At 39.0% G+C, this 18867-nt stretch overlaps 3 protein-coding genes across 8 annotated transcripts; 2 read left to right on the plus strand and 1 right to left on the minus strand.

Annotated features, from left to right (window-relative positions):
- The first annotated feature begins 55 nt into the window (after window positions 1-55).
- On the plus strand, window positions 56-12362 carry LOC139818797 (uncharacterized). 4 transcript variants are annotated; one of them, XM_071787704.1, is made up of 19 exons: window positions 56-205; window positions 713-815; window positions 902-1252; window positions 1641-1721; window positions 1788-1929; window positions 2029-2502; window positions 2632-2907; window positions 2972-3192; window positions 3286-5852; window positions 6090-7389; window positions 7473-7641; window positions 7821-8027; window positions 8179-8562; window positions 8646-8975; window positions 9177-9336; window positions 9426-9900; window positions 9980-10598; window positions 10806-11196; window positions 11319-12362. In XM_071787704.1, the coding sequence occupies exons 2-19, from the start codon at window positions 782-784 to the stop codon at window positions 11616-11618; spliced, it is 8481 nt and encodes a 2826-aa protein (XP_071643805.1). In that variant the 5' UTR covers window positions 56-205; window positions 713-781; the 3' UTR covers window positions 11619-12362. The 4 variants fall into 4 exon arrangements, with proteins under 4 accessions (XP_071643805.1, XP_071643807.1, XP_071643806.1 ...); XM_071787706.1 differs by having other exon boundaries at window positions 2032-2502; XM_071787705.1 differs by having other exon boundaries at window positions 85-393.
- A 507-nt stretch (window positions 12363-12869) lies between these two features.
- On the plus strand, window positions 12870-14868 carry Daao1 (D-amino acid oxidase 1). 2 transcript variants are annotated; one of them, XM_071787781.1, is made up of 7 exons: window positions 12870-13007; window positions 13103-13301; window positions 13524-13647; window positions 13805-13950; window positions 14018-14174; window positions 14301-14585; window positions 14660-14868. In XM_071787781.1, exons 2-7 carry the CDS (start codon window positions 13114-13116, stop codon window positions 14771-14773), a joined length of 1014 nt encoding a protein of 337 aa, XP_071643882.1. In that variant the 5' UTR covers window positions 12870-13007; window positions 13103-13113; the 3' UTR covers window positions 14774-14868. The 2 variants fall into 2 exon arrangements, with proteins under 2 accessions (XP_071643882.1, XP_071643881.1); XM_071787780.1 differs by having other exon boundaries at window positions 12954-13301.
- On the minus strand, window positions 14856-18066 carry Mof (males absent on the first). 2 transcript variants are annotated; one of them, XM_071787774.1, is made up of 7 exons: window positions 17643-18066; window positions 17033-17286; window positions 16675-16765; window positions 16463-16590; window positions 16140-16370; window positions 15631-15875; window positions 14856-15545 (listed from the first exon to the last, which is right to left on the minus strand). In XM_071787774.1, the coding sequence occupies exons 1-7, from the start codon at window positions 17722-17724 to the stop codon at window positions 15326-15328; spliced, it is 1251 nt and encodes a 416-aa protein (XP_071643875.1). In that variant the 5' UTR covers window positions 17725-18066; the 3' UTR covers window positions 14856-15325. The 2 variants fall into 2 exon arrangements, with proteins under 2 accessions (XP_071643875.1, XP_071643874.1); XM_071787773.1 differs by having other exon boundaries at window positions 17647-18065.
- Window positions 18067-18867: the final 801 nt, after the last annotated feature.

Below are 18867 nucleotides of genomic sequence, written 5' to 3' on the forward strand. Positions count from 1 at the left end.
CACGGGCAGCTCGCAGTTTGGACAACATGTCCGGCTGTGGTTCACGTTCACGCACTAGTCTCGTTTGACTTTGATGAAAGTTGGAGCTTGGAGCCGAATGTACGAGATACGTTCACGTGTGTCGCGAAATTTAATTTGTAAAGTGCATTGACATCAATATCGTTAGGTGTATCATGCGTATTGATGATTTAGATCGCGATTCACGGTAAATATCGTCTCCGATCAAAGACTGGCTAGCCTAAGAACGTGCATGTATGCTCTTATTATTTGTGAAATTAGCTATTTGTACATTAGATATGTACAAACGAATCTGTGTCAAATGTTGAACAACACGAATACTTGAAATTTTCCTGACGATTATAATTTCCTTACATTTACTTTTCCATAATTGAGGTAAGCACAAATAAACAATTGATTTTTTGTTGTTGTTGCTTCACGTAGCAAACGTTTTGATCGTTAAACAGTGAATAATTTTGTCTGTACCTTGCCTAACGTAGATTCTACGAAGCACACTACATATTTTGTATAGCTCTCTGGTTTCAACGATATATTTATTACTCGATACCGTTTATCATTCGTTTATCTTTGTAAACACTGCAAAATAACATGCACGTTCACTATTGGCTGTAATATTTTATATATATATATATATATATATATATATATATATATATATAAAGCGCTACTAATTATTTTCTATTACGTTTACAAGTCTCGTGAACTTGAGTGAATGATGTGACACTTGGGTAACTGAAACTTTGGTTATCAAAACTCTGCATCAATGGCAGAGGAAGAAAGGATACCATCTCTTCCAGGTAATAAACATATCTCGTTCATATTTTATCGTGGCATTTTGTTAGCCCGTTCATTCTTCACTAAGCACGTTGCGTTATATTATTAGAAAAAGATGGTGCGGAGACTTTGCAATCAAAAGATGTTTATGTTCCGGAGGAACCAACTCCGGACACTTCAATCTCCTTGTTGGATATACAAATGCCAGAAACACCAGATAGTGCGAAAGGTCAAACGAGCGACGGTGATACCGCAAGATTGGAGAGTCCAAAGCCGGTGAAACCGGTACTTGGGAAGGTTCAAGCGAAAAAACGGTTGATGGCATTTGCCAATCAGTTCAAAGCATTAGCCAAGTCTCAGGTTAAGCCAAACGTGTCTCAGCATTCCACTGGAGCTTTAAAGACAAAAGATAAGATTGTTCAAGATGATACGACGACAAATAAATCGAGAAAAAAGACAGGTGAGACACTATTATATGTATATACTTAATAAGTTTCGGAATTTATTCATTTACCGCATATAATATGTATCGTTGATAAATTTTTTATTACGGTTTACATTCCTGTTTATCCCAAGACGGTATATTATATTTTTATATACGCAACTATCCCGTGGGTTTCCTAGATATTTAAATGTTACATAAACTCGGGGCAGAAGGAATATTTCTTATAGACCTGTTCATCTAATTCCAAGGTTAATATTTATAGTAGTATCAAGTATTCACAACTTTTTTTTTCTCGTCAATGAATGTTTATCTAAATCGAGATGGATAGTTTGAAGATTATAAGATTTATTAATCTCTGTGCTTCTACGTGGTAGTATAGAAATTATAATTTACACGTTTGTAGAGGAAAAAATTCTGGCTATTGAAGAAATTCGAAGGGAGGAATCTAAAAGTAAAAGGTTACTCGCGGAAGCTATGGCAGCAGGTATTGCTTTTATACAGTTACGATGGTATAAATCACAGATATTCAATGATAAAAACTCTTTTGTAGCAAGTATGGAAGACGAAAATCATGCTAGCAAGACGGCCGCTGGTTTATTTGAAAGCGCAAGACGTACGAAAGACAAAAGTAAACGCGAGAGAGTGAACGATGCGCGTAAAACGAAATCACGGGATCGAAAATATTCAGAAAGGTAATATATATTTTTCCTAATTTTTATATATAAATATATTTTCTTCACTATTCTTTCCTATGATCTATCAACTATTAAACGGCTATTACGTACTTTTAGAAGGCATCGACATCGTGATAAAACTGATAAAGATAGTTCGAGTCAGGATGTTTTAGATCGAAATGAAAGTACAGAACGTTTTACGTCGCAAAAATCATCTAGAGAAAAGCCTAAGAAAGACAAAAAAAAGAAAGATGATAAAGATAAACGGGACAGTACGAAGACAGATACGAGTCGTGACGAGAAAGGAGAAGGAAAAGATGAGAAAGGAACGGAAAAAGAAAAGCAAGAAGAGACGAAAGCGAGAACTGAAACGAAACGTAAGAAAGAAAAAGAGAGACGAACGGATGCATCGGAACGAAAAGTAGTAGAAGGCAAAGAGAAAAAAGAGAAAGACAAAGACAAATGGAAAGAAAAGGTATTATTGTCAAGTATTGACTCATGGGCAAAAGTACGAAAATCTGGTAAAACTCTCGACGATATCATTCATCTTAGAAGACGTGATAATTCAGAACGAACAAATGTAAAAGCCAGGTACAGTATTAATAACAATTTTACAAGTAAAACTTGAGATCTTATATATTTACGTTCTACGTGTAGCGCTATACATAATACATATCACGCTATATTGAATGTATATGTGTTGTATGTCATGTTTTTCAGATCAACGCAAGATTATACACGTTACCTCGAACAGATGTTGTTGTTAAGTAATCATCGTTTAAAACGTCATTCCGTGACAGTTGAGGGACTTGATGGACCCAAAAAGTATCCACCCGAATCGATCAAGTTGACGAAACGGACAGCAAGGGGACTTCAGTTGTTATATTGTGAAAATCCGCGCACTTCTCTTCTGTTGAGCATCTCGCAACTTTTACAAGCCGTCACTCCTGAACGTCGCGAGAAGATACGAGACATATGCGAAGCATCTTTACCACGGTATATCGTAATATCCATTTTATCCAAATCTTTCTTTACCTATCCTGGAACTTGAAAATTGCAGGATTGATACGGAGGATACAGAGGTGGTGCAGCAAACGCGTACGTGGTATCAACAAATAACGGCGACCAAGTGTCTAAAAGATACCAGATGGCAGCAGACGGCTGTAGTACAGCTTCCCAAGTCGAAATGGGACAGTGAAGATGATGAAATATCGTCTGTCAGCGTAGCAAAAGAAAAAGTTGAAGAACCCGTAAATAAACTGCATGTTTCCGTAATTCAACGTAAGTGATTTTTGACAATAAAGATACGGCATATAGCATGGATGTTTTAATTTCTGGGATAATAATGATTCATCTTCTCTGTTTTAAATCAAGAGACATGTTCCACAACTTGTAGTGTAACGGATCAAGACAAAATTGATTGCAACGCTGAAGGCATCAAAGAAGATGATAAATCCAATGAAAAGACCATGGAAAATATAACGACGACGGACGAAGCATCGACGCCTTCTTTGTTACAACCTGCCGGAAATGAGAAGCTAGCTTCAGAATATGAACAATTTATGAAGATGGTATGCACTACAACCGACGTGACTGAAGAGTATTCTCCAAAGAAAAACCCTGTTAAATCTACTTCTCCACATAGTTATCATGAATTCGATATAGAATCTAATTTAGCTGAAGATGGCATAAACATGGAACGACCGTTGAACGACGAACCTGAAAGAAAAGATAAAGAAACTCTAGAAGAATCGACATCGATAAAGAGTACAGAATGTGAGGAATCGACTTTGTCGACAGACTGCCAAATACTACAAGTTAACGAAGATGATATACAACGTGAACATACAAATAAAAATAATGAATCTGAGGACTCCAAATCAATACCAAGTGATTGGGAAAATGTTAGAATCAAAGTTGAACGATTGAGTGACGAAAATACTGAATCTAAAAAAGTGAAGAAAAAGAAGAAGCAAAAGAAAATAGCGTCCAGCAGTGATTCATCTAGTAGTGCTACCTCCTCGTATTCAGAAAAGGAAAAGAAAAAAAGGAAACGCAAACGTCAAGTATCGAGTACGTCGTCGTCTTCTTCCGATTCAGATAGCACGGACAGTAGTAGCAGTAGTAGCGACTCTAGTAGTTTGGAAGAAAGAAGGAAAAGAAAGCGGAAGAAGAAGAAGATTGAAAAGAAAAGGAAAAAAGCGAAACGCACTGCGCGAATGAAAAAAAAGCGAAAGAGAAAGATGAGCACCGATTCCAACAGCAGTGATACAGATCGACGTACGAAGAAGAGAAAGAAGGCCAAGAAGAAGGCACGAGAAGCCAAATCTATTAATAATGGAGATATGAGCGAGATAATGTCAAAGTCTCCTGTAATAACTTTGCCTTTGGATGGAACAAAGATACCACAGCCAGTGACATCGGTAAAAAAGATTAAAGAAGAAGCAGCAGCAGCAAGTGAAGATGGAAAGAGGTCCGATCAAGTTGCGTCAATGAAAAAAACCATTACTGACGGTGCACCGGACACGGACGGCTTGAAACAGAAAGAGGAAAGAACAGAACGAAAGTCTGACGAAAGTTTCATCGAACAATGGGAAATGGATTCTGTAATGCAGCAAAACGATGGTGATACTTGTAGTCAAGATCATACTGGAGACGTGGAAAAGACGGATGGCTCAGAGAAGGGTAACGATCGAAAGAAAAGAAAATATAGTCGAGATAATATTGAACATGACAAAGATGGATCATCTACGGTCAGTGAAGAGAGGATTCGTGAAGATGAGGCAAGATCGGATGAGGAACGTGAAACAAAAAGGAAGAAAAGAAGGGAAAAAGATATTAAAAGTAACGCCGAGTTTCTTGCAAACTGGGAAAGAAAGGGTCGTACTCAACGACTACTGCACGAACAAAACCAAGCCAAGTATTTGAAAAAATTGGAAAAACAGAAAAAGGAGAAATGGGGAGAAACAGATTTTAACACGTTAAATGTACCATCCCTGACACAGCTCGAGAAAGAGGGATGTCAAAAGCAGCTTTTAGCGGATGAGTGGGAAATGGATAGTCTGGAAGCGATATCATTAACAGATCTAATTACAAGTAAACGAAAAAGCAGTCAGGGTTCTTCATTGAAGAAGGTAGAGAATAAAGTTAGATATGATAAGAAAACGGATACCTATATTGCAATAGAAAAGGCAAGTGTAAGAGAAATGAAAAAGAAGCAGGAACGTTTGTGTGCGATAAGAATATGGGAGGAGGAGCAAGAAGAAGGTGAAAGAGAAGAGATGATGCTTCTGGAACAGAAGAGCAAGCAACGTAAAACAGACGATTGGGATATAGAGGAAGAATCTCTGTTTCGTAAAAATACCGAAGAAATAAAAGTTTGTAAGGTTAACGCGATTGTCGCGATAGAAAAAGAGTGGACTAAAACGGATGAAGAAGAAAATGTCAAAAAAGACGCGAATAAATTAACTACGAAGCCAAGTAAACGAGTTAGAAAAAGTCGTTGGGACATGGGCTCTCAATCCGAAGAAAAACCAGAAGCTAAAGATGTATGGGAGGAAGAATATGCCGAATGGTCTAAGATTAACAAGCGCGAACAAGAATTTGAAAAAACAAAAAAAGTCGAACTTTCTACTACGGATTACTCAGAAAGTTCTAGTAAATCTGATCTGACAGATTTCTATCATAGAAAATCACAGAGTAGAGAATCCGTGGAGAGATCATGGGCATCGGATCAAGTGGCACGCAGACCTGTACAAGCAAAGAAAGATACACCAGTAAAACATTTAATTTCAAAAACAACGGAAGATCAGCTCGCATCCATCAAGGAGCATCAAACTAGAGATCACGTTAAAGGAATTTTGGACGCGGATGTAAAGTTCAAAGAGAAGACCTTGGAATTATACAGTCCTAGTTCTCCAGCACTTTCTCAAAAGTCTCAGGTAGGTATTTTTATCTGAGTATTTTATCTTTTCTAGAAAAACTATTTTATGAATGAAGAAAGAGACATATTATTGAAAGCGAAATAATATCGATGAAAATATTTCCGATGAAATCTTGGTCAATAATTTTAATACAATTTCTTGGGCTACGATCCTTTTTGAATTTATTCTTTTCCGATAGTAAGGGTACATTTAGATCTCTTGATTAAATAAGCATTTCTTTTGTTTTTTTTTTAGGATGTACAAGTGTCTAATGAGAGCAGCAGCTCTTGTACGTCTCTGCCTCGTGAGAAAAGAAAGAAAGAGATGTTGTTTACGGCAGACAAACTATCACGTCCTACATCTGGAATACCTTTACGATTAACCGAGCTACGCGATACTAAACGTGCGTCGAGTGAAGAGATGAAAAGTATTTTAACAAAAGTACACGTGGAGAACAAGGACTCTGCTAATAATTTTGACATTAAAACCGCTGATAATTTATTTGACGACATTTCAATTAACGAACCGTGTTGTCTAAAAATACATACCACAGAACAGATGGATCTTTTTGAAGAGTATGGTTTAGAGAAACCATGCGATAAACAGCATGCCGCGAGTTCCACTGTAAGCTCAGCAACGCAGCACACGAAAGATGACGAAGCGAATGAAGGAAAGAATGCACTTAAACTCATTCCTAAGCAGCTCTTAATTCGTCGTACCAACGAACAAGTAAAACAGAAACGTATCTTAGAAACACCGTTACAGGATCCTGTTCAACATGCAGCGGCCCTATTAACAATACAAAAGAAGTTGTTGGAGTCGCACGCATTAAAGAATGATATCGTAGAATATCCGACCGAACAAGCGGATCATTTCGAACAGAGATATAGCACAGCGAGTAATAGCGGAACCGATAACACGTTATTAGATACAACTGAATTTTCCGTGGTTTCCAAATCGTCAATAATAGCGACACGACAATCGAGATCCCCGGCATCGGAGCGGGCTGTCTCTATTCGATCCGAACAATCTGAAAACTACGACAGAGAAAGCAAGAACGATGACATAAAAAAATTAAAGACTAACCGAAGCGATACTAATGTCCCGTCGGGCGTACGATCTCCAATCCGGGAACACAGGAAGAGAAGTCCTAGCAAGAAAGAAAGTGAGAAACGATCGTCGCATGATAAGGACAAGAAGGAAAGGAAATCTGACGATACAGAGAACGCTGACAGAAGGGACACCAGAAGTTTCAAAGCAGATTTTGCAGATAGAAGAAGATGGAGCCCTTCGGGACGAGGAAGAAGAAGGAGGAGCGGAAGCCCGTCCTACGTCGTCTCGTGGGAACGACAAGGAAGCGGAAGTAAAAGTCCCGGTCATAGTTGGAGCAGAAGTCGTAGTAAAAGTCCAAAGAAGAAGGACGAACCTACTACCAGTACGCGAGACAGAGATAAAAAAAGAGATAGATATGACGATGAGCGATCAAGCAGATCGAGAACGGATGAAAGAAAAGAAAGATACACACGATCTCCACCACGCTTTAGTTACAACGAAGGTAAAAAAAAAAAAGTTTAAACGATTGTTCCTCTGTACATTTACAGTTTTACTCTATAGTGTTAGATATTAATCTATTTATAGATACCTTAAAAAAGCATGGATCTTCCAAGAGCACGCGTGACGACTGGGTTAGTAGAAGAAGACCGGACACGGCGGTTAGAGATCACGAGAAGGATACTAGATGGTCGTATGACCCAATGGAGATTTTGAGGGAAAGAACAATAGAATCTGACAAGTATAGAGATAATAGGTATTGTTATAAAATATTGATCATCATATAAATGTGTCTAAACTTTTCTCATATCACTTGCATTCGCAAACAGCTTGGTATAAAGACGAGACAATAGGCGACTTGAGAGCGTTGTGTACTGTACTTTTACAAACATGTTATATCTACACAATAATGTACATGAGATAAATGTTGTTTAGATTTCACACAGAAGACGTGGATCATACGTTTTGGCAATATGAAAACAGCGGTATTTTACGAGATGGTAACGAATCCATAGATTCGTACATCGTTGGACAGGATTTGCCTCCTGATGAATATGACGATCGGTCGTATTATAGAGAGAAAAGTCAGGAAAGGGATATGATACAATCTTCGCCTCAATCGCAGTCAAAATACAGGAAAAGGTATTTACAGATATTTTGCATATATTAAGTAGATTTGAACAAGTAATCCATGTAAACATGAAATGTATAATTTTATTTATTTATACAAATAGTTGGTTGAAGCATCTAATGTTTTCTGCCAAAAATTTTAATTAAAAAATTATTCAAACAGATCTAATGCAAGAAGGGAACGACAGTGGGAAAAAGACAAAAACCCTTCGGATTCGGACCGTCATGGGCACCTAGGACACGGATCACGAAATCGAACACCACCGCGATCGAGGTATTCGCCTGTGCGTCAAGCTCCAGAACGATTTCGACGAAAATCCAGATCACGCTCGAGATCTTGGTCACCACTAAGATCGCGAACACGATCTAGATCGAGATCGAGATCGCGTTCTAGATCGACGTCAAGGTCAAGACTGAGGATGAGATCGCAATCGAGATCGAGAAGCAGATCTCCGTTCGATGTAAGATGGAGAGGAAAATCTACGTCCATGTCGAGATTGAGAAGCCCGGAACATGCATTCAGAATGTCTGAATTGCGACCTTCCAGGTAGACGTCGATTCAATTTGCATTAAAACTTTGGATTTTCCCGTATCTGTGATATAAAATCCATGGTAAATTTTTGAATATAGATCTCCTTCGCCCGGAAGGGATAGGTTAAATGAAATGAAAAGGGAAAAAAAGAACGCGGACGACGATGACAAAAAGTTTAACGTGTGTGGCGAAAGAGGTAGACGCATAGAAACTATTATTCAGACAGGAATTGTGCCGGGAACGAGCAGCATTATGAACTCAGAAATGGGTATTAATAATGTGGACCCAGCTATTACGAACTTGCAATATTCAAGCGAAATTGAAGGCGGAAATGAATATTATTATACAGAGACGAATTTGACTTATCCTCCTTGTATAGACGAGTCGTCTATTACGAGTTCCCCGAAACGTTTATCTCTTGACGATAGGTAAGGATTTGCACTGTAAGGGCCCTCACACTACACCCATTCCCTTATATATATATCGGTTTCAACAAAATTCTCGTCTTAATTTGTTGATCAATTTTACTTTTTTTTTAAAGTGTTGATCTATAAAACTAATCATTCGGGATAATCAGCTACACGAAGCACTATGCAATGTAATGACCACGTCTAATGTATTCTTTACAGATTAGAATTAGAATTAGGTATTAAAAAACAACACAACAAGGATTCCACTGTTGCTTCAGAATATTCTAATTTCAACCCCAATGTTGTCGCATATCCATCTCCTCCTCCTCCACAACAGCAACAACAGATGATGTACAGACAGCAGCCTACAGTTGTACAAGTATTTGACACTTGAGATATCACTATATGTTTCCCGTCCGTTTATTAAAACGAGAGCAAATTTACATATTATTTCCTATGCTTTAAAAGGTTGGAAACGTCTTACAAGTGGTCCCTGCTGATTTCAATGGAGTTCAACAATCGGCACGTCGGGAAGTGTCCGCTGTAGCCGCGCCTCCGCCTGTGCGATCCGGATCCAGTCAAGTGGTTCGCGTAGGTAACGTCCTTCAAGTAGTACCCACATCATTAGATTGGAGTAGCAGCAACAGCGGCGGCGGCGGCGGCGGTCAATCTTCGTCGACTGCAGATCAATCAAGTGGGGTTTTGTATTCCTCAGCAGTCCCGGCACTCTCGCCCTCGGCACCTTTTGTTCCCATGTCTGTACCTGTCCCCGTCCCCACGGTTCCCGTGCCCGTGCCACCAGCCTTACCCGCCGCGACGACGACCCTCGCTCCCGTCGCGACTATGCCACTGCCCGTGCCAGTACCAGTACCAGTCCCCGTGCCAGTCCCGATTCCCCCCGCGACACCGACAGCGTTCCCAACAGCGAGGACGGAGCCAACAAGTATGTAAACAAGTTTATAATGACTTTTTACCATCTCGAAAATTTCATGATTCAACGAACGAATATCCTCGCGTTGCAGAGATAGTTCAGCCCGTATACAATTACGAAGCTATACTCGAGACACGCCGTAAGGAACGAGAAGAGCGTAAACGGTTACGCGAGTTACGCAGGAAGGAGAAGGAACGTAGGAGAATAGAGAGGGTTAATCGACGAGCTCTGCGGTTATTGGAAAAGAGCACGACATCACGACAACCGAGTGGGGTTTTATTAGATCACCGCAAAGGTGCGATTGTGGATCCATCAGTTTTGAAAGCATTGAAAGAAGGAGAAGAACAAGCCGAATCTCCATCAACTAATCCCTTAAAAGAGGAAGAGGAGGCAACAACATTGTTTAAAGAAGAAGACGAGGACGCCGCCGCGGACGAAGAAGAGGATGATGATGAAGACGAGGCCGAGGCTGAGGGGGAAGATGATGAGCAAGAGGAGGAAGAAGAAGCGGAAGATGAGGACGAGGATGATGATGATGATGATGATGATGAAAAACCGTTACAAACGATTAATCAGCGAATAATAGTCGACGAAGCGACAACAACGTCCGCTGCGGCGAATAAAGATCAAGTGGAAATCGAAACTAAAAAGGAATGGCCCGAGTTACCACCTCCGCCGTTAAAAGGCATTTTGGTTGTACCAGGATTTAGGTTTGTCGATATTAGAGTTTAATCATCTTGGAAATATTACAGAATTTTGTTACATTTTGTCGGTCGTGATATTTATTAAGACGTGAGCAAATTGTATTTTATGAAATCTCAGTAAAAAAAAAAAAAGACTTGCCGAGTTTACTCAAGATTCAATATACTATGTCTAGTTTGTATTCGTGCGTCATCGAATAAACGACGTTGTTTCAGGAGAGACGCGATGCCCAATGGCAACTTGAACGATTTATCAGATGCGGACGACAACATCAAAGACGATAGCGACAAAGATGAAGAGATAGATAAGACGAATGAATGCGACAGAGACGCGGAGCCTGATGCAAAATCTGGTAAATCAAGTGCAGCAAAATTGAAAAAGACAAAGAAAAACAAAAAGTCCGTTCAATTCGCCGATGGCATAAAACCTGGGGAGGGAACCAGTCCCAGCGGTGGCGAAGGCGACATGCCTTCACCGCCTCCTCCCAAGGGAATAGGTTTCCGCGATGGACTCGGGGATTTGAGAAGGGACAAGATTTACAGCTCACGAAAGACGAGAAAGCAGGAGAAGAGAACGAGACCACCAAAGACAAAGAAAAAAGTCAAGGTATGCGATTATTGTTTTCTCTCTTATTTGGCGAAAAAATGTTTAGAAAAAGAGGCTCAGTTTCAAGAGATATTTTTTAGTTGCATTATGTAAGACATGTTTTCTTTCTTACATTTTTACAGGTAAAGATAATCAAGTTGAAGAAACCACGCATTACTCCATTGACAGCCATGATGATGGACGACTCCGACGAAATGGACGACCGTTCGCCACCCCCGCCGCCTCCCGGTTCCCCACCGCCGCCTCATCTCTGGCCCAGTTATCTTTCCATCTATAATACAACGGTTCGAGCGGTTGAACAACCGCAAACCACAACTACAACCTTGACATCTGTTCAAGCTCCACCACCGCCGACTCCGTTGCCTCTTCTAATTCCGCCTCCTCCGCTGAATTATACTATCCAACCTTGCAGTAAATCTTAAGCTAGCCCTACTCGCGATATCGGTTTTGTAAATTTTTTGGAGCGAGTCAATTTTTTTCTTCTCACGAAACATATATAATCTGTGCGCGGGAAATCACCGTGAAGTAAGAATGAGAAGAACTGTACATTGTCTCGAACGTGAGACTTTTATAATGATAAAGTGAAAATGATCCAAGATGTCGGAAAATATATACTACGAATGACGGTTGTAAATATCCTCGCAATATAATGGTTTTTTTTTTCCGACCAAGAAATCGTGATCTTAAGCTGATAAATCTTGATCCATTGCGTCCGTAACTTTTATCAACTTGCTGTCAATAATCTATTTCGTATGTCATCGATATCGAGACGTGTCGAATAGACGGTCTCTGAACTGTGATGGTTCATTCTACCGAAAAGATTTATTAATCAGAAAGATAATCTAGTAGTAAAAAAGTAAAAATGTTTGCATCTTTACATCTCATGTTACTCATGATGCTCTTGAAACGAAATTAATGACACGTGACCATTAAAGATCTTTAAGATTCTAATTTTCCCAAGTCATTTTTCTCAAAAACTCCAAGTATTATAAAATTTTATTTATTTTGCTGCAAGGAATTTTTCAATTCCATTATTAGTTCCGAGACACTCTGCATTAGAGGATCGCAATGGCAATGGATATAATGTACGTACGATTATTGTCGATAACGTCGTGTCAATACGATTTGTTATAAAAGTAAGAATATATTCGAAAAACTGCAATGTATGTACATTGTATTATATATTAACTTGTCACAAATACACATGTGACTCGATTAAAATTAGAGATTTCATTTTTTTCTTAGTTTAAAAACATTCAACACTTTAATATATGATGATTAAGTATACAAAAACGTAATCTGATTAAAAGAATAGTAGTCACGTATTACTTGACTTTCTCCATATATGATGCATCATAATTATCCTAACGCATAAATTTGAAAGTAAAAATTTCAAAGTATTTTGCATTTCGTATAAAAGAGCTCTCATATAGATGATGTCAGATATTAACTTATGGTTATTATTATCGTATATGCTACGTCACTCAAACAATATCCATTTAGAGATAAAGATCTGGGCTTTATAATTCCATTACTGGATTCTACGAGTCTATACGTGGATATTTAAAATGAAATTTTTATTTTTCTGAAGAAGCATTAAATGCGCAGCCGATTTACTCACTGCTGTACTTGATAAAAAATGCATATCACGCGCGGTAAACGTACATACACTCTGTGTAAACAGTTGTACATACGTTGATTCTTCCATCGAAACGCACTACGCACACAAGCAGACCGCACTCAAGTAGTCGTAAACACTTTCGTGCTTTTAATCAGCATTACTGTGTGTCTATCATGCACAAGGATAGCTCGTACGTCCCAGGCACTCAAATATAATTGTCAAGTGGTGCTACGACGTTCCTCAACGTTTACTCTTTGATTTGTAATTATTTTTATTACGCTGCAGTTAATAGCGAAATGAAAATAGCTGTCGTTGGTGGTGGGATCGTCGGATTAACGACGGCCGGATTTGTACAAGCGGGGTACTTTCATAACGCTGACATAACAGTCTTGGCATCAGATTTTGATAATACCGTCAGTCATGTAGCAGCGGGGATCTTTAGAGTCGGCGCTTCATTCTGTGGTCCTAGTGAGGCAATAACAAGGTATAAACAAGAAATCTTTTTACCACCTTAAGTTGCGCGTTTTCTTAGGAGTCAAACTCTCTATGAGAGTGCACGTATTCCGAAACAAATTGATATTTTAAAACATTTCTTTTTACATTTCTCTAAAACGGGTATTCTCTGAAATTGTTATAAAGCCAGATTTAAATATATATATATATATATATATTTATTTATGAATCATAATCAATTTACTTTTTTGAGACACTGGATAAAAGATTCTTACGAATTTTATGATGCCCTTCGAAAAATGAACGATGCCTCTCGTGCTGGAGTGACTGCTATTTCTGGATATATATTCGCAAATTCATCTCCGAATGTTGTTAAGGTAAGATTGACGAGAAAATAATTTTTATCTAGACGTTGATGTCATCATGCGTATAAATAAAATTCTACTAAATCAAGACTTGTTCCGTAATAAATCCTTCGAAAAAATTTAATGCATCGTCTCAGAGTTTAGCTGACTACGTATCAACTTTTATTAGAATCATTGGCTAGAAGACGTGGTGCCGGTATATAGAAGAGCGAACGAAGAAGAATTAAAACTGGTTAATGGCACGTGGAAGTATGGATCGTACTTCTCGACTCTTCTCACGCAAAGCACGCTGTATCTTCCATGGGCTAGACAACGGTAAATCGTGTATGACATAATTAATTAAAGGCAAAAGAACTGTAGTAAAAGTTGATTGCTTTGCTAGATTGCACGCAAACGGAATTACGTTCAAGCAGAGAGACGTGAATTCTCTCAAAGAATTGATTGACGATTACGATATTATAATAAATTGCACCGGGCTTGGAGCGCGCCAATTATGCAACGACAGACGTCTCGTTTCTCTGCGTGGCCAAGTGCTCAAAGTACGATATTTCTCTCACTCGAATCGATCATCAACCTTTCTTCATCTATAAATGCGATCCTCCTCTTGAGATTTTCTCGCACACTACGTGTATTAAAAAAAATTCAAAAATTGTTCATCTGCATAGGTAAAGGCACCTTGGATGAAAATGTTCTTTTATGGCGAGCTCGATACTTACGTCATACCAGGCTTCAACGGTGTAGTTACTTTAGGTGGCTCGAGAAGCTTCGATTCCGAAAATATGAACGTGTGTCCGTACGAATCCGCAGCGATTCGCGAAAGATGCGAGACGCTAGTTCCGTCCTTGAAAAATGCGAAAATCTCACGGCAAGAAGTCGGCTTGCGACCACACCGGGAAGGTGGTGTCAGAGTCGGAGAAGGGAGTCGTATTAGTAATCATTCTAAAGCTATAGTTAGTACTTGGACAGTGAAAATAGTTTATATTAATTAATTTATAGATATTGCAGATCGAGTGTCTTTTTATAGATTGTACATAATTATGGGCACGGTGGTTACGGAGTTTGCATGGCACCTGGAACTGCTAGAGCAGCCGTGGATTCAGCCGTCCAACTTTATAAATCTACGAGCTCCAAAATATAATTACTCGTTCTACTTACTCATCATTTTTTCCAATTATGTAGATCATGCATTATAGTATTACAGAAAATATGACAAAAAAAACTTGTGTTTCTGTCTGCAGACGCATTCTTTATTTGGTTTACATAAATTAGAATAGTCTAATACTGCATGGTATCGTTTACCGGAACGGCACTTGTAAATAAAACTTGCAAAGGCCTGTTATCAAGTTGTGAAGATGAACGTTTATACGTCCTTTATTAGCGGGAAAATTAATTTTGATAATTTTTAACAACACCTTTTTCCGAAATAATGAATCCTACTCGTCAAAACTTGAAGAGTTGTGCTTCTTTTTAGTAACACGTATCATATCAAGCACATCACGTCGTGCTCATCGACTAATCACTCGACGAATGGCGTATTGTTTGTGTACGTTGTACGATACGTAACAAATTTATAAATGTCACACCATTAAATTAATATAAAAGAGTACATCGAGCTTTAAGGTGATATATCAAATGGTATCCGGATGATCGTTGCGAAAAAAATACCATTACATCAGCCCATCCAAGCACACTATTTCTTGCCGGGTTTTACGTTCTTCCGAGGTGGTGCTCCCCATCTCAATGCGCTGCTATCGACTGTAAGACGCGGCCTCTTATACTGGCTGCTTTTTATATGTTCTTCCACTAATTTGGGTGTGACGCAAATAACATGCTGCCCTTTCCAATATTTAACCATATTCATACTTTGTAATGTCGAGATGATATCAGTTTGCGAGATGCTGGTCATTAGACTGTAAATAAATTTAAATTTTTCATACGCTGTTTACGAAATGATCATTATTTTAATGAATATATGATTGCGCGATATCATCTTACCTAAGATCTTTAATACTAAGAGTCCCTCTAAAATCTCGAAGGATTTCCAATAGAATCCAACTCCAATAACTGCGGTAAGATAACTTTCCTAAATCGCTTAAAGGTTTTTCTGGGCTTCCAACTGTTTGTTCAATTCTACTTAATTCATAGCTGAAAGCTATCAGCAATTTACCATAGCCCTGTCTTTGAAAAGGTGGCAGAGTTAAAATACATGCTACGTTATTACCGTCGGGTGATTCTTTCTCCTGAAAATGTAATAAAATTTAGGATAGAAATAATATAATACGTACAAATCTGACAAAGCTCGAAAAATATAATTAAAATAGAACAAAGACGTAACGTTTTTTTTTTTTTTTTTTATAGGAACAGATTTTCTTATCAACGTGAACAAAGTTTCATGTATTTTTATGTGAAACAATGATTGCAAAACGTGTACTGAAACCATTGAAGAAATCTTTATTTTATTAGCTAATACTTGAAAGTATTTTTTAAAATCTACCATACTGTACCTTTGAAAAATAGCCAACTAAATGTGCCCCGTGCTTATCCACCTCGCATAAAATATAAAAGAGAAACGGCTCTACGTCGAAGTAAAGGGTTTTGTGATCCAAAAACAATTTAGCTAACAAACATAGATTCTGACAATAAATTTTATGTTCCCTGCCATCTACTTCCCAAATACTCAATGTTCCCTTTCGATAAATTTCCTTGCCAACTGGCTGTCTGTGGGTACATTCGCTCTGTGAAACAAGATTAATTACAATCATATAGTAGGTACATACATGCTCTTGATAAAAACTCAAAGCAAATGCAAATAGTTGATCTATTTTACCATGTGATATCGATAAGTTTTCTCGAGACGCATGTACTTTAAACAATATTCACAGATCCAGAGTTTCGTTTGTTTGCCATATTCCTCTGGATATGGACTGAAATACCAAGTATCAATCTCGTACTTGCCTAGAAACAAACTTTTGAAAATCATGAGATTCTTTTTGCATTAATCGGAACTATATATATAAATGGGGGGATAATAATGCTTACCAATCTGTATTCTATCTATGTACTTGACTTTTGTTATAGCTTCGTGTTCCTTCTCCAATGCGGCTGTAGTAGGATCCATTTCTGCATAAGTCTAAAATAATAAAAATATGCTACGGTGCATTAAATGCAGTAATAATAAAAATACGTAGCTATATTACATACATACATAAACATGGGTCTGTTTCTTTTTAGCTGCACTGGCTAAACTGGACTGAACTGGTGCATCAAGTTGGAGTGAGACAAGTACTTGTCAGTTCAGCCAGTGCAGCTAAAAGAAACAGACCCCATGTTTTGTATGAGCATATATATATAAAAATTAAATCTATAACACGTCTGTTCAGTATAGATTTTGACTTACTTTTTGCACATGGTTAATCTCATCGTGACGTCTCTTTTGATTTCTAGTGATTTTTCGATCAGAAGAATCTGCCAGCAGATCAGTCGCGGAACTCCTATCGTGCCGCTCTATTTCACTCATATCAAATCTGCTGGACATGATTCTGTCACGTGGTACCCATTCGTCCAATCTTCTGTTGTGTCCGTCGTAGTGGACATAATATTCGTAGTGACTTTCATTTTCATTATAACGCGTCTGAATGATTTCAGCAGGATCTATATAACAATGCGAGATAATCAATGATAACGTCATATCAGACATTTAACTCTGCCTATTAATTTGTAAAGAAAAAAAAAAACAGTCTCAATAAAGCAAAAAAGCGTAATTTGATCGTAGCACAATCTCATAGGGACACACGACGAGCAACTAATTAATTAATCATCACAATGTGGTTGAGCTTTTTTCGGGTGAATCTTGACAAATATTGTCGATACGTCAAGGCCAAAAAATTAATCTATGAGCTCGTGCTTGATAAACATCACGGGCCACTAATGGAGATTATCCGTGATCCGCGTTTACGCGAGGACGAAGGTTCAGGGCGGAGTTGTAAGGAGAAAGATCATATTCTTACGCACGCCAGGAGTCGTCGGACCTGCGGACGAGGTAATGCTCGCCAATGTCAAGCGGCAGCTCTTCGAAGCTGTCCGCGTCATCACCGGAGCCCTTCCCGCCGTTCGTCAGCGTATCGCGCTTCTCTTGCTTCACCATCGTCTCCTTCGATGACGCCGTGTTACAACCGTCTTTACCTCTCTGCTCGGACTCGGCCATTTTCCGGTTGTACGTCACATGCCACGAAAATCACTTTGACCTTTAGCTGGCGCGAATCACCCGAAAAAGGCTCGGCTCGACATTGCACTCACTGACGCAACACGCAACACGCAACAACAAAACGATCGGGGCGCGGGCGCGGATCGGCGTATACAGGGCATTACAGGGTACAGACACGTATGAGACCACGTATGACGCGTGCCTCAGTGCCTCTACCTATAGAGCGGCTAGAGCTTATTTCTTTATTATGAGCTTCGATGTCTCGTGGTAGGAGTCAGTAGGGGTCTCCCTCTCTCGATGGCGGTTTGGCGGCACTGCGGCACGCAATGTTGCCAATAGGCGCGTTCAGCAGACACAACTGTTGCACAACTGTTGAGTTCGTCTTGTCAACACTCTGCGTTGATTGGTTGGTTCTAAAAGTAAGAGCCAATCACGTTCGATTGCTACTGAACGGCTTGATCTGCTGAACGCGACCACGAGGCTTGTTCGCGTTGCTTGAAATCCCCAAACATTGGGTGCGTTCAGCCGAACCTCTGCTTAAGCGAAGCGAAAGGTAGCAACTGAATGTGATTGGTTCTTACCTTTGAATCCAACCACGTATGTACACTTACGTGCTACCTTTCGCTTCGCTAAGCAGAGGTTCGGCTGAACGCAGCCATTTTTGCACTTGAAATGAGGTCCTAAATATATATTCGGCCGTTGGAGAGAGAGAGAAAGCGAAGATGCTGAGTGCAAAAAGTGCAACGCGAACAGACCCAATATCACAGATTCTCGCTAGTGCAAAATTTATATTTTAGCAGTTACCATATTTCTGGATTATTACAAAATTCAAATAAATGGATTTTTTTAGAAATAAGCTAATTATATTTCATTTAGTTTTAACATTAATTGAAGGAGCGTCCCATTTAATCACGTTGCGATCGATCACAGCCACTCACACAAGCGATCGGTGCTTGGAGTAAATAACCGTACAGTATCTCGATATTTAATGTAATCCATTTCTACCGATGCAGATCTCGGTTTAACTT

Source organism: Temnothorax longispinosus, chromosome 9, assembly GCF_030848805.1.
Source record: "Temnothorax longispinosus isolate EJ_2023e chromosome 9, Tlon_JGU_v1, whole genome shotgun sequence".
NCBI lineage: Eukaryota > Metazoa > Arthropoda > Insecta > Hymenoptera > Formicidae > Temnothorax > Temnothorax longispinosus.

Bases quoted from the DNA above. Each gene is read 5' to 3' on its own strand.
- LOC139818797 (XM_071787704.1), top strand. From the start codon at position 782: ATGGCAGAGGAAGAAAGGATACCATCTCTTCCAG. The intron at 7,390-7,472 runs GTAAAAAAAAAA...ATCTATTTATAG, and splicing joins ACGCTTTAGTTACAACGAAG to ATACCTTAAAAAAGCATGGA. The intron at 8,563-8,645 runs GTAGACGTCGAT...TTTTGAATATAG, and splicing joins TCTGAATTGCGACCTTCCAG to ATCTCCTTCGCCCGGAAGGG.
- Daao1 (XM_071787781.1), top strand. From the start codon at position 13,114: ATGAAAATAGCTGTCGTTGGTGGTGGGATCGTCGGATTAACGACGGCC. The intron at 14,175-14,300 runs GTACGATATTTC...TCATCTGCATAG, and splicing joins TGCGTGGCCAAGTGCTCAAA to GTAAAGGCACCTTGGATGAA. The intron at 14,586-14,659 runs GTTAGTACTTGG...GTCTTTTTATAG, and splicing joins GTAATCATTCTAAAGCTATA to ATTGTACATAATTATGGGCA.
- Mof (XM_071787773.1), bottom strand. From the start codon at position 17,839: ATGGCCGAGTCCGAGCAGAGAGGTAAAGACGGTTGTAACACGGCGTCA. The intron at 17,287-17,646 runs GTGCGTAAGAAT...ATTGTTATATAG, and splicing joins CAGGTCCGACGACTCCTGGC to ATCCTGCTGAAATCATTCAG. The intron at 16,591-16,674 runs GTAAGCATTATT...GTTTGTTTCTAG, and splicing joins CATAGATAGAATACAGATTG to GCAAGTACGAGATTGATACT.